The following is an 18,233-nucleotide window of genomic DNA, read 5'->3' on the forward strand; positions in this document are numbered from 1 at the left end:
ATAAGGATGCAAAATCTTCTTGACTCCTGGGAGACTTAAATCCACCTTTGTAACCTAACAGCTGGAGTCTCTCTGCTGGTGCTAGAGGAGTTTCAGAACATTCTGGGTTCCTTATTTATTGGTGGATCACTTTCAAGGGCATCTGATTACTATTTCCACCTAAATTATATTTTACAGGGAACTCGATAATGGGTTGGGTGTTTCTAAATGCCTCACTGAGCACACCTTCAAAGGGCCTTGTATTAAAATCAAGAATACAAGTACTCCTGCAAAATTAGATCTCCAAATTGGTATCCAATAATTGGTGAGAACATGAAAGCATATGCTGACATTATTGTTTGCAACTAGTTATTCCAGATTTAGTTAGAAAGTGCAGAACTTTCATATCAATTTGTTCCATATCTAATTATCCAACATTTCATACTTAAAGTTAAGGCTACGTCCATCCCAAGTACATAAGGGCTTGTACAATTTTTAAAAGGCTGGTTTTTTCTTTGCAGTTTTCCAAATGGGAACTGGAATTTGAGTGGGAATTCCTGGCTGTCTTTGTATGTTAAAATTAACTGATTTACTAAAGAGATGCAGAAGCCTATCTTTAAGTGTGCCCTCATAAAAAGCCTTGGCATGGAGATATGATTTTTCAGACATGCCTATTTGACATTGAAATAAGAATTTTATCAATGAGCTTGTCTTACAGTCTTAACTCATTTGCCTTCCCTTCAGTGACTTCAACAGAAAAACAAAGGTAAATTCTGCATTAAGAGAGCTATTTCTTCTGGTGAAATAGTGGTGACAGGCTGGATAACAGTTAGGATACTATTATTGTAGTCTTTATTGATACAGAAGATTTAAGTTACAGAACACTGGACAAACTCACCCTCTTCCTTGCCCAATATTTGAGGATGAATAGTTACAGACAAGAAAATAATCCAGTTATTTATAGTGCAGCTAATGATTAAATTACATTAAAACTGTTAACAATATTGTATGGTAAAATGTAAGTGCATGTACAGTATATAAATACAATAGCTTCCTGTTCCTTGTCAGGAACATAAGCAAATCACATACATTTTTCAGTTTAATTTAGCTTTTGCTGAAGTACATTTCCATCTTAAATATATATATATATTAATACAAACCATACCTATTAATCTCTCAGTTTCACTCCATGGCATCTTAACCTACAATTTATATTACAGTACTTTTTAAAACTGAATGAACACTCATTATTCAGAAGATGTTTTCATCAGAATTTTCTCTTTTCAGTCTTTGGCAATGTTTTACATGAACACTTACTGTCCAAACTTAGTAGTTTTGTGCTGCATGACATTTGAGTCATTCAAAGTTAGATACTCTGACTGCTGACTCTTTCTATTTGAAAGAACAGGCCACACAACTTCACTGTATGAGTGTTATAATAAAAAATCCTACACTGTAGGAGAAAGTCATTGCAAAATATATTAATAACCATTTGAAAGTTTCAAAAGATACAACAAGTTAGACATGGCAGCACTGGGCATAAACACACTACTTCATACCTGGTCAGTTCAGTGGCAATAGATCAGTACAAAACTTTGCTCTCTGAGAGGCTTCTCCCCATCCATAAGACATGGAAGGGTTTGTATCTGGGCCAGGTTAGCCAAAGTTTGGTAACTTTGGTGGCTATGTTTGATGGCTATGATGACATTTCTCAAACCTCTCGTGCTGCTAATTGGGTCTCCTAATGCTCAAAAAGCTGCATCAACCTGGCTACTAAGACCCCTATTTAGGTTCTGGGTAGCCAGTTGAGCCAATCTCCATTGATGGTACCCAGACAATATTCATTTGCACTGGCCAAAAATTGCCACTGAACTCTACACCCTGGCAGAAGCACCTTCTCAGAGTTGCTCACTAGGACACAATCAATGCAGAACAGATAATCTGAAAGGACTTGACAGTCTTTTATTCTCCAAACACATGGATAAAACAATCCAAAAATAACAGGAAAAACATCTTTCTTTTAAATACTATTGGTCCTACTAAAAATGTTCCATGTAGAAATATTTAATGTCAAGTAAAAGATGCTGCACAAAAATATATTCTATCAGCGTGTAGTGTATGCTTTAGGTAAACAACAAAGTCATTATGAAACAGATGGAAACATTTAGATTCAACATTAAGCTGTCTTTTAAAACAGCTTAAAGACTAAAGAATCTTTAAGATTGAAAGCTGACAATATCTTTTGCCTCTCTGCTAACTGCCTGTCTTTGCTCATCTCTGGCACTTTCATACAAAAGGTTAATTCTGTAGCATCATCCCAAAGAGACTCATCCCTTTAAAGTGCCTGCCAAGTATTTAACTTAATGCTAATATGAAATAAGAGCATTGCTCAGAACTACTGATTGAACAAATACATGTAGTTTCAGCTACGTGCTATAACAAATCCCTAGTACAAATGCTCTCATCTGCATGGAGATGAAAATGCTCAAATACAGTCACTGCATGGTAGATGACTGGGGAAATATTTAGAAGAGACAACATAAACACAGATACACCTAGCAGTATATTACTCTAGCACTGTAATGCCAAACAGTAGATTACCAAATGGTATATTTCTGAGAAATATACTAAAAGCAAGCAAAGTATTACATATATTTATATCTTAATTTCTATAAATACAGGAGAAAGGTTTTGGCATTCCATATTTCTTGAGGAAATATTATATTTAAAAATATTCTGTAAAAAAAGCAATTTCTTCATAACATGAATGAGTATGATAAATACAGTTCTATTACTGTACAAAAAAATATAGAGTGTTTTTATAAAACAAGAGCAAAAATACATCTTTAGAATTTGGAGTGAAAGTCACCTATGAAATGTGAGCCAGAAAGTCTACCATGAACCCTGAAATAAGGATTCCAGCTTGGGACTCAGGAAGCAGGCTTGCAAAACGAATCTCATTTATACCCAATTCCCAACTTATCAACTTGTTCTTCTTTGCTTCCAAAATTGACAAAAGAAGCAGAAGTCAGTAAAGAGCATGTTAGATCCTATGTAAGGCAGAATATAAGAATGTAAAAATAATTCCTGTATGTTCCAATAGAAATATAGATAGGCAGTCTACAGACTTCTACCAATAGGTACAAAAAAATACAGTATTTCATACATTTGTATAGTTGAAATCAAGAGTAAAGAAATATAAAAAATGGGTCAGAACAGCAGTTACCAAAATGTACAAAAATAAACTACTTGTCATTTGTGGTATAGAATGTTTTTGCATCATTAAAGAAAGAAATATTGCTTTGATGCAGAACATCCTGTAACTTTTCATTCAACACCCCAAAAGGAGAATTCTTTTAAAAAAAGTATCATATTTTCACATGAATACCCTATCTCTCATATAAGCTGTACCTCTCCAAAAAGTACCAGTAGTTGAAAGCAAGTCCTGAGACAAACCACATTTTTAGATAACCTGCAGGCAGATGTTGCACTCAAGAGAGAGAGAATGGACTTCAAATCACACATCTCAGGTGCCCCTCAGCTCACAGTGCTGTGGCATCACAAATTCTTTCAGAAACAACTTAAAGCTTACAGGTGTGAAAGTATGGCACAAGCTCCATTCTTGAAAGTAGTGTCTCATCCTTTCTCTTCTTGTAGAGAAAATTAACATCATGAATTTTTAGGCTGTTCTGCACAGTCAGACCTATGTGGCTCTACTGAGCATCAGAGTTGCTGTTCCCCTGGAGCAGGGGTCTGGCCATGCTGAACAGCTCATGGTACAGGAACATAAAGGAAAAAAACACATAACACAGCAAGAACACTCCTAAGGCAGCTACTTTTTGGTCTAATAAAAGATCCAGCCTTTACCTCTAAACTGTACAGTCTTATCTGCTCTTCAACCTAAATGTTAAGGTGGTCACCATGAAAAAATGTCTTTATTCTTACTGTCATATATCCCACCACCAGCAGTGGTCTGCTGCTGTAACCAGGGAGGGCATGGTGCTTCCAATTGCATGAAAAACTCCCCTTGGAGCCAATGTGAAAAGACTGAAGAAGAGCCACAGTCATTCTGCACAGCACATTCTGATTTTAGACATCAAGATTCCCAGGAACCAGAGCCAGGCAACTGCAGCTACCCAAAAACTTCTCCATGGCAATCATCTAAGACCCCACAATGAAAATGAAAAACACAGCTCCATTTTTTAAAAATTAAAATGTCTATGGTTCACCATAGCACAATTCACCTTGTCAGAGACAGTCAAGAGAAAGGCTATGCATCAGTGAGCTCCCATCTCAACCCTTACAACAGAGCTGGAATGAAAACAGTACTGCCTAAACTTGGTGCTGGATATGATGAATGGACTGACTTCCTCTTGAGGAAGGCATCTTGACTTCCTTATAAAAATTCTTTTTTTTTCCTTACAAATAATCTAAAGTCATATTTCTTTCCTGTAGTCGTATATATATTTTAAATCCTAACATCAGTTCAGTTTTCTGTTTTTTACTAGATGAGAAGAGGTTGAGAGCAAAGGGATTATTCATTCAGGTAGCAGATGGAAATGAATGAAGGAAAGAACAAACAACACAGTGAGAAAGGGCTGCATTCTAGTTTTCAAAAATTCATCTAAAATCCATTGGAATTTGCTGTGCAAGTAGGTCTGCCACCCATCTAGGATTTCTTGCTAAGGAACAAAATAGTTCATAGCTCCTGGTTATTATTTTGAACCAGCCACCAAGTGTGTAGCATTTAATTCCACAGAGATGCTCTCTGTTGCGTTAGCTAGAACTGTAGATGCTGGATAAATTAATTCTTCGACTGTCACATATGTCCCTGTTAAAAATCCAACAACTCCAATGACAGCTATTAAAATGTCTTTAAATATCATCCACAAAGTTAAGTTTTCCTTGTAGAAAGTGAGGATTTCAACCAGAGGTGGCAGAATCAGTGCCAGAGTGCTGCTGCTGACAGCTCCGACGAAAGAAATCACCAGGTCCAGGCGAGGGATCAGAACTGCTACAGCACCTGGAACACAAGAACAGTGCCTTCAGATTCAGCATCCTCATGGAAAACAAAACTGCAATAAACACATCATCTAGTGGTCCAGGCTTTCTAAAACTTTCCATCACTTGCTATTTTTCCAGCTGCAAGTGGCACATACTACATAGACTAATGCATGTATTTGTGAGGAAGATACAACTTCATGATTATGTGAGATGCTCAGTTTCAGATCTAAATCTCTGCACAAGCTGGAAGAGCTTCAAGCTTAAATGGTCCTGTACTTATAGGTAAACTTGGCCTGTGAATCACAGAGAAATGAGAAATATGAAATTGTACGGAGATGTGGGGATTTTTTTGGTTGTTGGGTTTTGAAGACAAAGTAGTAAAGTTCAGGAGGAGCAAGGGGTTGTTGCATGCTGCCCAGGAGGCAGTGGGCAAAAATATACTGCTAACTACAGATTACTAATAATCTAAAACTGGCATATAATTACTCAAAATGAACCAAACCTGTAGGCCACTTGGCATTCTCATAATCACTTAAGTCACTATTACTTACAAACTTTCCTCTTGGAAAATACTGGTCTACACAATTGCACTCAATTTGTGAAACATCACTTTAATAGTTAAGTAAAGAAGAACTCTGCCAGGAGACAAGACTGAACACAAGACCCACTAAGGCTTTTAGCCCAGCATAGCTGGTATCACCTCCCTAACCATAGACTCCACAAAACAAAATCCATCATGTTGCACCAGAACCACTTCTGACCTTAAACCCTTTGGCTGGTATGCCTGGGCAAGGTATCCTGGTATTAACTCAGTTGTCAGGTAATGCTTTCAGTCCTGGTGCAGAAAACATCTTTCAGAGGCCAGCTGGGCACAGGCCTCTGTATGATTCACTGTATGTGGTGGAAATGTTTGGGCTTTTTTCCCTTCCACAAATGCATCACCTTCTAGCTGTCAGACATGAGAGTAAATAACTACAACATTTGCCTGCTTTCCATTTTCTGTCACTGCTCATCAAGACAAGAAAGCAATCAGGAATAAAGAGAATGGAGAAAAATGTTGTACAAGCCACCACCAAATCAAAAATATCACATAACATCATTTTGTTCTTCCACACCTCCCCTTAACTCTTCGGTATAGTAAAAGTGTGTCTGGCTTTAGAGCAACTCCTCCACCAACCAAATACTACATAGGCAATGTTTATGGCAATAAGAAAATGAAAAAGACAGGAAGGAATTCTCACATAACACATGAGGATCAAAACCAGAAGGTGCATACCAGCTTTACAATTTCTCAAGATGAACTTTCTATTTGCATAGCATCTTTCCAGTGGACTGAAAGCCACCAGCTGCCTTGGGCTGAGCAGAGACTTAGGTACCTTTCAGGAAACCTTAGGAATACCTTGACACTCAGAAAGAGATGAGCCACAGTTTTCTTCCCTGTGCTACAATGGATTTACTCAAAGCCAAACAAACTATTTCTTCCATTGCACGAATATGATATTTAAAGACTGGAAATGCCACATGTTTTTGCATCATCTTGAACAAAGCTGAATGGAATGAGAAAGGAATTATGCCAAAAAATTATAAAAAGTCATGAAGTAACCACTTCTGTAACTCTTGTGGCCATAACTTTGCTCAAGCCATAGAAGCAGGACACGTGCATGTCCAAAACAGGACAGGATGAACACTCAGACCAAAGTGACTGGCAAGCTTGCTTGACACTTGTACAGTAATGCACAGTTTTAAATAATATAAAAGTGCACATGAAGTCTATTTAAAATGACTGGAAAAATGAATATGTTGAATGTGTTCTTTTGAAGCAAATGAGAGGGAGGGCTGTCCATTTTATTATCTTGCCTTTTAAACAGATGTAGTGGGTCTATTCATTGAGTATAGATTTTCCAGTTCTGTAATAGACCTCTTTCAATTCTATTTAGAATTGAAATTTAGAAGGTACTCTGGTCTGGAATTTAGAAGGTACTCACTAATTTATAGATCATAGTTTTGTTTGAGAAGTTCTGCTTTACTTTACTACAAATAATGAGAATATTTTTCATGCAGTTTTAACTGGAAAAAAATAGGCAGTTTATAATTGCTTCATGCTACATAAAAGCCAAATGTTTTGTGTTGGTTTGGAACTTGACAAATGTTTGTCTGGATCATACAAATTTGTATGAATATGGATATTGCTGTGGGAGGAAGTTTGGAAATGTGTTTCAAGGTTTTAATTACTGTCTTACTTAGTCTTTAAAAATCTGAGAGAAATACAATTCATCTTTATTACCTACCTAAGAACGTCCCCAGGAGTTAAGAAAGGGGCCCAGCTTCTAGGAAAGTTGAACAAGGGTCGTTCCTACAGACAGAAGTCTGATTTTCCCAGCTATGCAAATGTTTTAAAAATACAATATCAAGAAGCAATTCTGAACATTTATCAATAGTCAGGAAACTTTATAGTTTGGAAGCTCAAGAAGTCTCAATTGAAGTCCTATGATATTAATATGATACTTATTTTTGGCCAACAGTTATATTGTCTTCACGCTTGAATGAAACAGCAAGAGAGCATTCTGAGGAGATAATGAGAGATTGCAACACGCTAATTCTACCTTAACTCCACAGTTTAATCTAAAAAAAAAAAAAAACCAACTTTAATAATGGATTCTCCAGCTGGCCTCAGCCATCATGGGACATATTTGTGTCAGCTGGGGTTTTTTTGGTGAGAAGATGTGAGAGTCTGACCTTACTGGTTTACAGTTGTCTCAAAAGAACAATTTTAAAGTGCATAGCCCTGGCTAGGCTGGAGGACCTGGCCTGGCCAGAGCTGAGCAGGGGTGACACCTTGGGAAGAGATAAGAGCTGAGAACTAATAGCTGGGTGGAGACTTCTCCCCTTTTCTGAGGGCCAGCCTGTAATGCTGGGATGTCCCTCCAGGCATGAGTACCCTGGCCAGGGTAGAGGAAGCCACCTTGAGTGTACTTATGCTGATGTACCTGTCTAAGATGGCTGGAACCAGGAGTGATGCCTGGAAGGAGGTCAGAACTGATGAGTGGGTGGGAGGCTGCACCCTCCTGGGGCAGCTCCCCTGCAGGCAGCCTGTCTGCAATGGCTCTGATGCCAATGCCCCTGGCTTCTGTGGCAAGTGATTGACAGCTGCCCCTTTGGAACAAAAGGAACTCAGGGGTATATATGGCTGTCCATGCTGTGGCTGTTTGGTCATTTCTTGACCCACCACCATCTTGCACCAGACCCTGTCCAGGATCAGAGCCATTCTGAAGAAACACAGGACAGCTGCCCCCCTGGTGGTGACTCTCTCTCCCTCTTTCTTTCTTACTCTTTCTTACTCTTTTTCTCCACTTTTCTCTCTCTCTCTCTTATATCTTCTTTTCCACTCTCCCTGTTCTGCCTGGCTTTATAGTTTTGCTTGTGTCAATTGTCAAATAAAAGTTTGATTGCACCCGACCTTTCTATGGTTGGACTTTGTTTTGTGGATCCAAAACAAAAATAAATTTTAATGTTACCTCAGACCATAACAGAAGAACACTATTGTAGACTGTTTCTATTTTCTTCAGGGATATATCATCCGACTGGAAGATACTCCTAAATTTAACTCTGTATTATAGTGCTTCTTCTATTAAAACTTTCTTTCCTTCTTACTGAATCAACAAACTACAAGCCAGACTTGCATTCTCAGGTAATCTCAACCAGAACACTGGGAAAAATGAAGAGTTTGTCATATCTTTGCTACTACTCAACCTAAGTGCAGTCTGACTGCAGAAGAAGTCAAATATATGATTATCATATTCCAATACTTCCTCTAGTAATCAAATATTGGGCTATTTTATTTCTATTAAAAGTAATGCATATGCCATTCTAAATCCCTGAATGAGACAGCCACTGCTTCAATTAGGATCTATGGATACAATTAAAGATTGAATTATAATTTTGGTCCTGTCCATATACAGATCAAAAGCAAAACACATTATTACTTCATCATTAGATTTTAATGATATAGCTCATTTAAAGAGCTTTTTCTCCATTTTTCTAGCAGGACTTTATAAGCATCTTATAGGATGCCAGAAAGTAATTATCAAATTTAAAAGGCTAATGATTCGGATAATTTCTGCTAAATTTTCCTTTAGCCCAATTATAAAGCTGTTTAATATTTAATAAAATCATTAAAAGAATTACTTTCCAGATAGTATCAGATTTTAGATTTTATCTAAGAATTTTTATCATTTTTATCATTCTGATACAAACCAGACAGCAGTATTTACACATGTGCATCTAAACAAAAAAAAGCAATACATGTTACCAGATCAGTAGTATGGCCCAAACAAATTGTCCCAACAGCAGATTTTTTAAATCTTGATTGTCAAAAAGACCAAGGACTTAATAAGTATGAGAAATGTTTGATATTACTTGAAAGTGGTACCTACACATAGTTGTAGAGCAAGTGATTCTTTCAAGCAATATGCAACCAGTTTTCTTGCAAGACAGTGACAGTGCTGAAGAAGTCCCTGATCTGCAGGACATCAGTACATCCCAAACCTACTCTGCATTTGTACCACCTTTTCATGGCCAGATAGCAGACGGGTGCATTGATGTAGTAATGAGAGGTGTTTGACATACATCCAACTTTTCCAAAAGCACTAAACAAGACTGTGCTTTTAACACAGAGATGCCTATGATACAACAAAGTAACAATCCCTTCCAGGAAGAAAAAATGCCAACAATTAAATATTTAAGTTAAATTTTCTGCAACACTCTCCTCCACACTGTCCAAGTTGTTTTTTTTTTCCTTTATGTCCCAAGAGAATAGAAAACCATTTCACTGCCATGGACTACCCTAGAAAGCTTAACAGGCTTGGCTTTGAGGAGTTTCCATGTGAAAGCTGGAGAACTACAAAGCTGGGATATCTACATCTTCTCAAGTGGTCATTTGACCAGGGGACCCATGTTGTGCTTCTGTGTAAATGTATTTCTATGCTCTGTACACGAGCTGTATCTTCCACTTTGGCTTGAAGACAGGCAAACAGTGTGTGCCATCTCTTGGACATCAGCAGACTTATTTAGAGAACTTATTCACAGAACTTAGTAGGAAAAAACACTTTAAAAAACCCCAAGCAATGAACAAAAATAATGCCTTCCTTGAGAGTTACACAGTAGAAACTGCATTTTGATATCTGTGTACAAAGGAATACAAGACTAAGTAGAAATCTGTTACTATTCTGCTGATAAACTTATGCAAAAAATCACTTAAGAGCATCTGCAAATAATTTACAGAGCTTCACACACAGGGAAAGAAAGAAATCTAGATACTGATGGATGGAGTTTAAAAAAATATATTTTAGATAAGGATCTTAATATTACATAATTCTGAAATAGAAAATTATTTTTTCTGATTAAAAGTGCTAATTAACAGGGTTTGTGGTGGTGTTCTGTTTAGCTGACATTAAAAAACTGAAATACGCAGAGATGTTTTTAAAAATTATTTAAATTCAGTCTTCACAAAAAATATTTTTTTTTATTCTAACTTCTTAAAAATAATGTTTTTAAATATCAGCTCCATCTCAAACCCTAAACTAAACAGAAAACAAAGCAGAAGATAAATTGCATTTATACTGCAAGGTGACAAATTTCAGTTACACACTGGAGAGAAAAAGAGACACAGCTTGCACACAGGACAACCACACACATCATATGGTTTGGCTTTATTCCCTCTGGAATGAAAAACTCATCATTACCTTCCTGAAATATACAGTATGCAGAGACAGCAAGCACTCCCTATCATTTGCCCTCACACTACAACTCACTGTTTATGCTTGTTTTGACCTATGTTGCTAGGAAAGTGAAGACTCATACAAGAGGAGATGTTTTAAAATAACCTTACCCTTCATGATGAGAGGTAATCAAGGACACTGCTCAACACACAAGACAGCCCTAACAACGAGTTCAGGGAATGGGCAGATCCATCCCTTCCATGGAAATCTCCCCATTAGTATCTCAAAGATGTGTAATTAAATTCAGTTTCTACAGCAGTTTGCATCAGAGATTTCAAAGCTGTTTACCAAAGATTTTGTATTTCTATTCTTTTTATTCCTTATGCAGAAAGAAGCATAAAAAATAACATCAGCTCCAACAGTGACTTAACAGAAGCACCAAATCCACAGTTTTCTTTCCAGATTACCTAAAATACCTAGAGCCAAGGCTAAAGATTGTCCCCTTTCAGGACAGCATTCTCTCCACACTCCGCTAATAAAATCTCTTCCCCTTAGCTGTCTGTGCTTTATACAGCTACAAAATTCAGGTGATGAAATTCATTTAGACTTCAGTTTGCAGGGTCTGAACCAGTTGTAAGCAGAATTCAGTGTCACAACAACACCATGCAGAAGCAGAATTCTGTGAGTAGATTTACAGGCATGAAGTAGCAGTGATGCAGCTATGAGACAACTCTTCCCTCCCAGGGAAGGTCCCTCTTTCTCTCGCCCACTCCAGGTAACTTGCTTGCTCCTAGTTAAAAGTCAAAGTGGTAGTTAATACACTGCTTGGCCTCCTCACCTTGTTCTGTCTCCCCATCATCAAATCTGCAGAATTAATATCTTGTTTCTAGGCACTCCTCTTCGATAGCAACATTCAAAAATAAACCAGGCAGTGAGACACTGAGGAAGTTCCTCACGCTGCTGCTTGCCCAGAGCTGGAACATCAAGGGACCTTCATACAACAAGCAAGCACAGGAACCTGGTGCAGCACAGGCTGACTATATCCAAATGTATTTCAGCATTTAATTAATTACAGTCCATGGGCTCACAAAGGACATCTGGTTAGACTCTTACATTTTAAACACTGTGTTTATTCAGTTGTCTCAGTGGTAGATTTATTTGAGCTTTGCTACTGATACTTTATCATACAAATCTTCATACTTCAGTGAAATAATGTAAACTTCTGCTCTATGTAGCTAAAATCAACAAATTAATGTAAAGTATGCAAAACTCATGAGCTCTGAATACTGCTGCTATACCATTACAGTACCGCTGTTGTTCCCACTGCCATCCACTGTCCTTCAGATCCCACATTCTATGGATTCACCAGAAATAAGTCTGCAATTAAAATTCTTCTTCATCTCAGTCTTTTAAAATAAACTGTGACTCTGAGACAGCTGAAGGGCTCCCAGCAGCACAAGCAAAAGTTAATGTTTCCACATCCAAGGACAAGACTGCTGGGAAGCAACAACAGGAACAAACAGGAGCACTATGGGAAGCAGACACGAAGGAACGAATCAGGAGCAGTGACTGACTCTTGCAGACCCAGTCAAGCTGCTTCTGATGCTGCCGTAGAGTCTTACTTCCCTCCACTCCCCATCCTCACTCCATTCTCCTTAGTCTTTCTCTTGGATGCACTACATGTACCAAGCTATGCTGCAGGAAAGTAGGAAGTAATTTATGGCTCCTTTGTTTTCTCATAACAAAAGCAAGACATAGACAACAATGTTAAAATAATTTTATATGAAAATGTTTGCCTTGCCCCTACTCTCAAAAACTAAAAAAAAAAAAAAAAATCATTATATTCCTTTTACTATATAAAGTGGGCAAAAAATAATGAAATTAAGATTAAATTGAACATGCTTAGATTTAATCTTATGATAGTCTACTTTGCTCCACAAATACTAAACATGTAAACACTGCTGAAGATACTTTCAAGTTTCACTTAGGGATGAGGAGAGAGCAGTAGATGTCATTTACCTCAACTTTAGGAAGGTTTTTGACACTAACAGCGGAGGGAAATCAGATGGGTAAAAAGTCATTGGACAGCAGAATAGTGGCTAGTGGGTCATACTCCCATACCTGGAGGCTGGTAAAAATCCTAGAGCTAGTAGGGAAAGTAAAAACTTCCTGTAACTGATAAAAACATGAATTGATCACTTAAGATGACATGAACGACATTCCTTAAGCCTAGAAAATGAGAATGTGCTCCCTAAAATGTGTCCTTATAGCACAAAGTAACAGTGCTGCAAGTGTGCTGACATCACACTTAAGTTCTCATATTTTACAAAACAAATACTTTAGTCCCCACAGTAATTTTTGCCACTTTTAAGTAGGAGGCCACACTCTGATTTCACCCACAGTATTAAACGTTTTTCATAAAAAGCAACTGCTTGAATTCTCATGAAGTTGTTAAGTTATCTGGATTGACCTGCTTATTTTGGGATGCAAAAATACAGAGGTTATTGGTACAATCAGTACCTATTGCATAGAGCACATACTATATTATTACTGACAAGCTAACAGCCAACTTCTGAGTTTACTGCAACGTATCTGATGTAAATTAAAAATAACATCCACAAAGAGACAACATCCAGACTGCAATAGGACGGCCAAAGCATTTCTAAAATAATGTTTTGCAACAGCTGGTGTCACAGGCAGGAGTTAGTTAAAGCTTGCTGTGTTGACTGATGATACAGAAGAAATAAGCTGCCAAGAGCCTGGCTTCCCAGAGAGAATCACGTGCAGCAGGGAGTTGAGGTTCAGCTCCCAGTGTTGACAGACTTAGGCAGATTAACTACTGAATTATGGCCTGCAGCCCAAATCCATCAGAAATCACAGTCATTTGCAGATGTTTTTAATCTGAATTTGTTGGCATTTCACCTTGCAAAGTGAAGTCTGGAGAGAGTGGCTTGCTTCATCATGCAGCACAACTCGAGTGCAGCTCAGCACAGGGGAATTCAGGCTCCGGGTGCACCTGAAGCCGTCCCAGAGCCAGGTCAGCTCTGCTGTGCTTGCTGCATTCTGGGCTTCACAGCACAGGGCACTCTTTGCCAGATGTCTGCAAACACCCACTGCACACTATGCATGCCCAGTGCTCACCCTCCTTATTATTAGTTCTTAATTTTTTGTGTCCCAAGTAAAGCAATATTCAGTATAAATAGCTGCATACCACAAGCCTATACCACAATATACTGTCCTCTAGCTGTGATTTTCAGAGCTCACCATCATCTTTTCAACTTCATGGGAGAGGAAAAATAATAACCTAGTGCTTAGAGCAGTTACACAGGAACAGGGGGACCCAGGTCCAATCCTCTCCTCAAGGGACCAAGGTTTAAATCCAATTTCAAGTGTCCCAAACACCAACCTTCTACTTTTCACCTAAAAAATCCTTTCAATTCTTTGGGATTATTTCTGTTTTGTTTTGTTTTCTAAGTATAATTCTATTAATTGAATCATGCAAAGAAATTTGCAAAAATTTAATGTTACTCCTGAACTATTTAATAATGTGATTTTTTTTTTTAAAAGATCCCTAAACTGATGATTCACAGAAATTTTGCCAGAGAAATTCTTAGATTTTCTGCAGAGTTTTTAGAACACAGCTCCACTTAGACATTTCTAAAGGAAAGAAAACACCTGTCCGTGTTCTCAAAATACAAACAATATAGCTGTCAAAGTCTCACCATGATTTTCTGAGAAAGAAATTTTCTGAAATATACGTGTTCTACTGTTCCCATATTTAGCAAACTTAAAGTTACATTTCAAATCAGCTTTGTCTTAAAATGAAGCAGTTTAGTTTTCTGCCCCGTAAGGGTCAGCATAAACCAGCAGGCAGTCCTCATGCCAAGAAATTTTCTGTTAAGAACAGTCCTCAGAACAGCCAGTGATATGGATCCCTACAGGATGCAGGCATAGGATGTAGGTTGCTCAGGAACAGCAGCACACCAAGCAAGCACTTCTGTGAGAAGGAAAGACAGCAAAGAAACAAAACATCTTGATGGACCAGAAACTGGAACATTAATATTTTTGCAGTCTATCAAGGAGACAAGCAGTGCAGCTGATCTAAAGAAATGGTCAATGAAAGTGATTTTGAGCATCACAAGAGTACCAGAACAAGATTATCCCTCCAAAGCTTACAAATCCTCCCTGGCTGTAATGTTTGGGACTTTAGGTCCTGTAATTTTCTATCTCCATATGCAAAGAAAAGGCACAATGTCCTTAGAAATAAAGTGCATAGGAAACCTGTTTTCAGCATATTTTACTCACACCACTCTGCTTAGTAGCTTTGGGCATATCACTTTTTCTCCCCATGATTTTGTTTCCTTATCTGCAAGATGGCAACAGTGATGGTGAGTTCCTTTCTAAGGCACTATGACTGTGACATAAAACCAGTGTGAAAATAAACTTTAGCATCACTGCAGTAGCCATCAAAGCTTTAATACTTATGCTTGAACTCTGATATCAAAGGGTATTACTCTTAATTGTCCATGTGCCTACAAGATAAATGGTAAATAAGGAACTGTGCTGGTATGACATGATCAGACACAGTTCTTTTGGCTATCCTCAAATGCTCTATATTCTGCTTCAAGGTTGGTTTTCTTCCTATAACAAAATCTACCATAATCCTTTGGTGATGTTTTTAAGTGGACAGTGAAACGAATATGTGTAAATATACTTCTGAGTAGTATGGACTCCAGCAGGATATAAAACAACACTAAATATCAAGCATAAGATATTATTGCAATATAATGCTATTTTTTATGACCACCACTGCCAACATCCTTGAAAGTATCAGTTTTCTGAAGTAAAAATGTTGATAGTAACATCGCAAATAAAGATGTAGAAACCTGCCAAGCCCAGTGCTTTCAGTTTTAGTTCATATGAGATGAGTGTGCAGCACAGAAGTTATGTTTATCTTGTAGCTCTTTAGATATTATCTAACCTTCCACAGGAACAAAAAAGTACATTTTTCTTCCTCCACTGTTACATTTGATTTAATGTTTAAACTAATGGCCCTTTCATTCTCAGCAAAAAAAAAAAAAAAAAAAAAAAAAAAAAAAAAAAAAAAAAGATTTGAAAAGGTAAGATTTCAGACAAAAATCAATAAATAAACTTTAAGTATTATACTGTTGCTTAGCAGCATAACTGAACAACAATCAAAGACAAAAAGATTTTCTCTTTCATGATATAAACTACTCTGCTACCCCAAGGGTCAATATGTCAACATAAAAGGACATGTAAGAGAAGACACAAATCACAGCCACTGGTTTCAATCTACCTGTTTCAGCACAGACTTGTATTAGAACAATATTTCAGAGAACACTGAAATTAGGAAAAATTACTGTGGTTCAGTTCTGCAGGAGAAAAGGCTTCATTAGAAAACCTCATAGCCAAGAACACAGCCAACTCAGTCCCTGAAAACCACTGTGCTTCTCTTTTAATTAGCACTTCCTACGTGATGATGACACTATAATTTGTATCACAAGATCAACTTTGCATAAAACTATTTTGATTGCCAGCAATTATATATTAATCTTTTTCTTCCAGCTAATAGATTTCTCAAATATTATGTCCTTTCTGAACAAATGTTAACACTTCTGTCACTTTCAAATAGCAGTAAATATGATTGTCACATCACTGCTAAAATATATTTTACTTCTGATAAGTCTGAAATTAGCCAGCTTAATTAGATCAATTAATAAAGCCAACAAGAAAGATCTTCAGAGTATGCAACACTGTCTGTACATTTTGAGACAAATACCTGCATTAATTAAAATTTATTGGAATATTCTTGCGAAAATTACTTACTGTGCTTGCTGTCAATCACCTTCCTATTACTAAAAATAGAGTAAACTAATACAGAAACAACAGACATTTTAAGGCTTTATACCTTTATAAAAACAAGAGGTCTTTAAAGTCTAAACTCTACAGCAGGCTGCTGAAGTCATTATAATGAAGCCATGGAGGAGTTAATTCTCACACAGTTCCATAGGTATCTGCAGACTTAAAATTAATTTTGCTGCCTCTTATGAATAATAAGGGTAGAGGATACAAAACAAAATAAAATTTAAACAATTGCTGATTTTGACCAATGGTAGTTTGTAAGACAACACAAGCTGCTTGCAGCCAGCACTTCCTCTCCAGTCCTTTCTAAAACAATGCAGACATTTGAAAACCTAATGAGAGTATCAGCTTATCAAGCTGCTAATCATGAATAACACTAAAGCATCATTAACATTTTAGCTTTTATGCTTATTTGAAGTACTAGCAAAGAAAATGGCTGGAGTGACTAATTCCAGCTATGAAGCAATTTTTAAGACACAATTTAAAGCACAGTAACATTTCACTTTCAACAGAAAGAAAAAGAAACACCAGGATGCTGATATACAACTGGTAGAAAAGTTGTACTTTGATGGCCCTGAGTTTATGGCTAATTGTTTCAATATACAGTGAAAAAGCTCTCTATTTATTTTATAGAAATGCTTTCACAACTTTTATCCTTCACAATCTTCCAGAGGCTTACTTGCAATCTGCCTATCAGTTTTATCATCTTGAAAGAAAAACTCTGCACAGTTGGCTCTCTGCACAATGATCTATCTATGCATGAGAAAAAATGTTCTCATCCATAAATCAGGAAATCATTTTGAAAATAAAGGGCTTTTCTAATTAGAAGTCTGCATGCAGGACCTCCTGCTAGTTGCAATCTAACCTCAGCAGCAGATGTCCTGCTGGGGCTCATTTCAAGAGAATTCCAATCAATTTCTGAATTTTTTCATTCAGTATACACTAAATATGGTATTTAATTATTCAGATTTTAAATTCTCTCTCATGCTAAACTCACAGCATAGATGGCTAAGAAGTACTCAAGTTTTACATGAGTTCACACAAGATTGCAGTCCATCAGAGATGCCCTGGTTTGCTCTCTCTACCAAGTATTGGTGTTAAAATTTGAATACAATCCTACTGGAATTCTGCCTCTTCTTGGCTGAGTCATATCCAGAGTGGTAAACACATAATGCAGACAGACACATGACAACTCTCCAATGAACTCTGCATGGACAAGAGCCCATGGCAGGGAATTTACAGGACCAGTCTGACTCTAATGGAATCACAGTTGAGTATCTTGCTGGTCTGCTGTTAGACAGGAAAAATAATTACCACTCAAAAATTAAAACAAAAGGTCAACAATTTGTAAATCAAAACTGTGCCCAAATATGTTTAGCTGAGTAATTTTCTTCTTTCCCAGCAGGCTAAGGCATTAAAACATTCATGTCAGAGCTTGAGACAGGAGAGCTAATCAGTTAGTTGTACCAGGCAGATCATTTTCTTCCACAAGCTTACTGTGAAGATAGCATATCCAAAGAGAAATCAATCCCCACCTCCTAGAGCTACTGTTCCTTTTTCATCTTGTTTCCTTGAGTCAGAAAACAGTACTCCAAAGCAGAAGTGGCTTCAGTAAACCAGTTGTAAAAACTGGTAACATCTCCAAGATTT

General features: G+C 37.3%; 1 protein-coding gene across 1 annotated transcript in view; it reads right to left on the reverse strand.

Annotated features, from left to right (window-relative positions):
- Positions 1-808: 808 nt before the first annotated feature.
- SLC36A4 (solute carrier family 36 member 4) overlaps positions 809-18,233 on the reverse strand; it is a 101,803-nt gene continuing 84,378 nt past the window's right edge. Inside the window, exon 11 of the mRNA XM_071733624.1 lies at positions 809-5,002. Coding sequence (XP_071589725.1) covers positions 4,695-5,002 — 308 coding nt within the window. The 3' untranslated portion in view covers positions 809-4,694. The remainder of the gene's footprint in view (positions 5,003-18,233) is intronic.

This window comes from Heliangelus exortis, chromosome 1 (assembly GCF_036169615.1).
Source record: "Heliangelus exortis chromosome 1, bHelExo1.hap1, whole genome shotgun sequence".
Taxonomy (NCBI): domain Eukaryota; kingdom Metazoa; phylum Chordata; class Aves; order Apodiformes; family Trochilidae; genus Heliangelus; species Heliangelus exortis.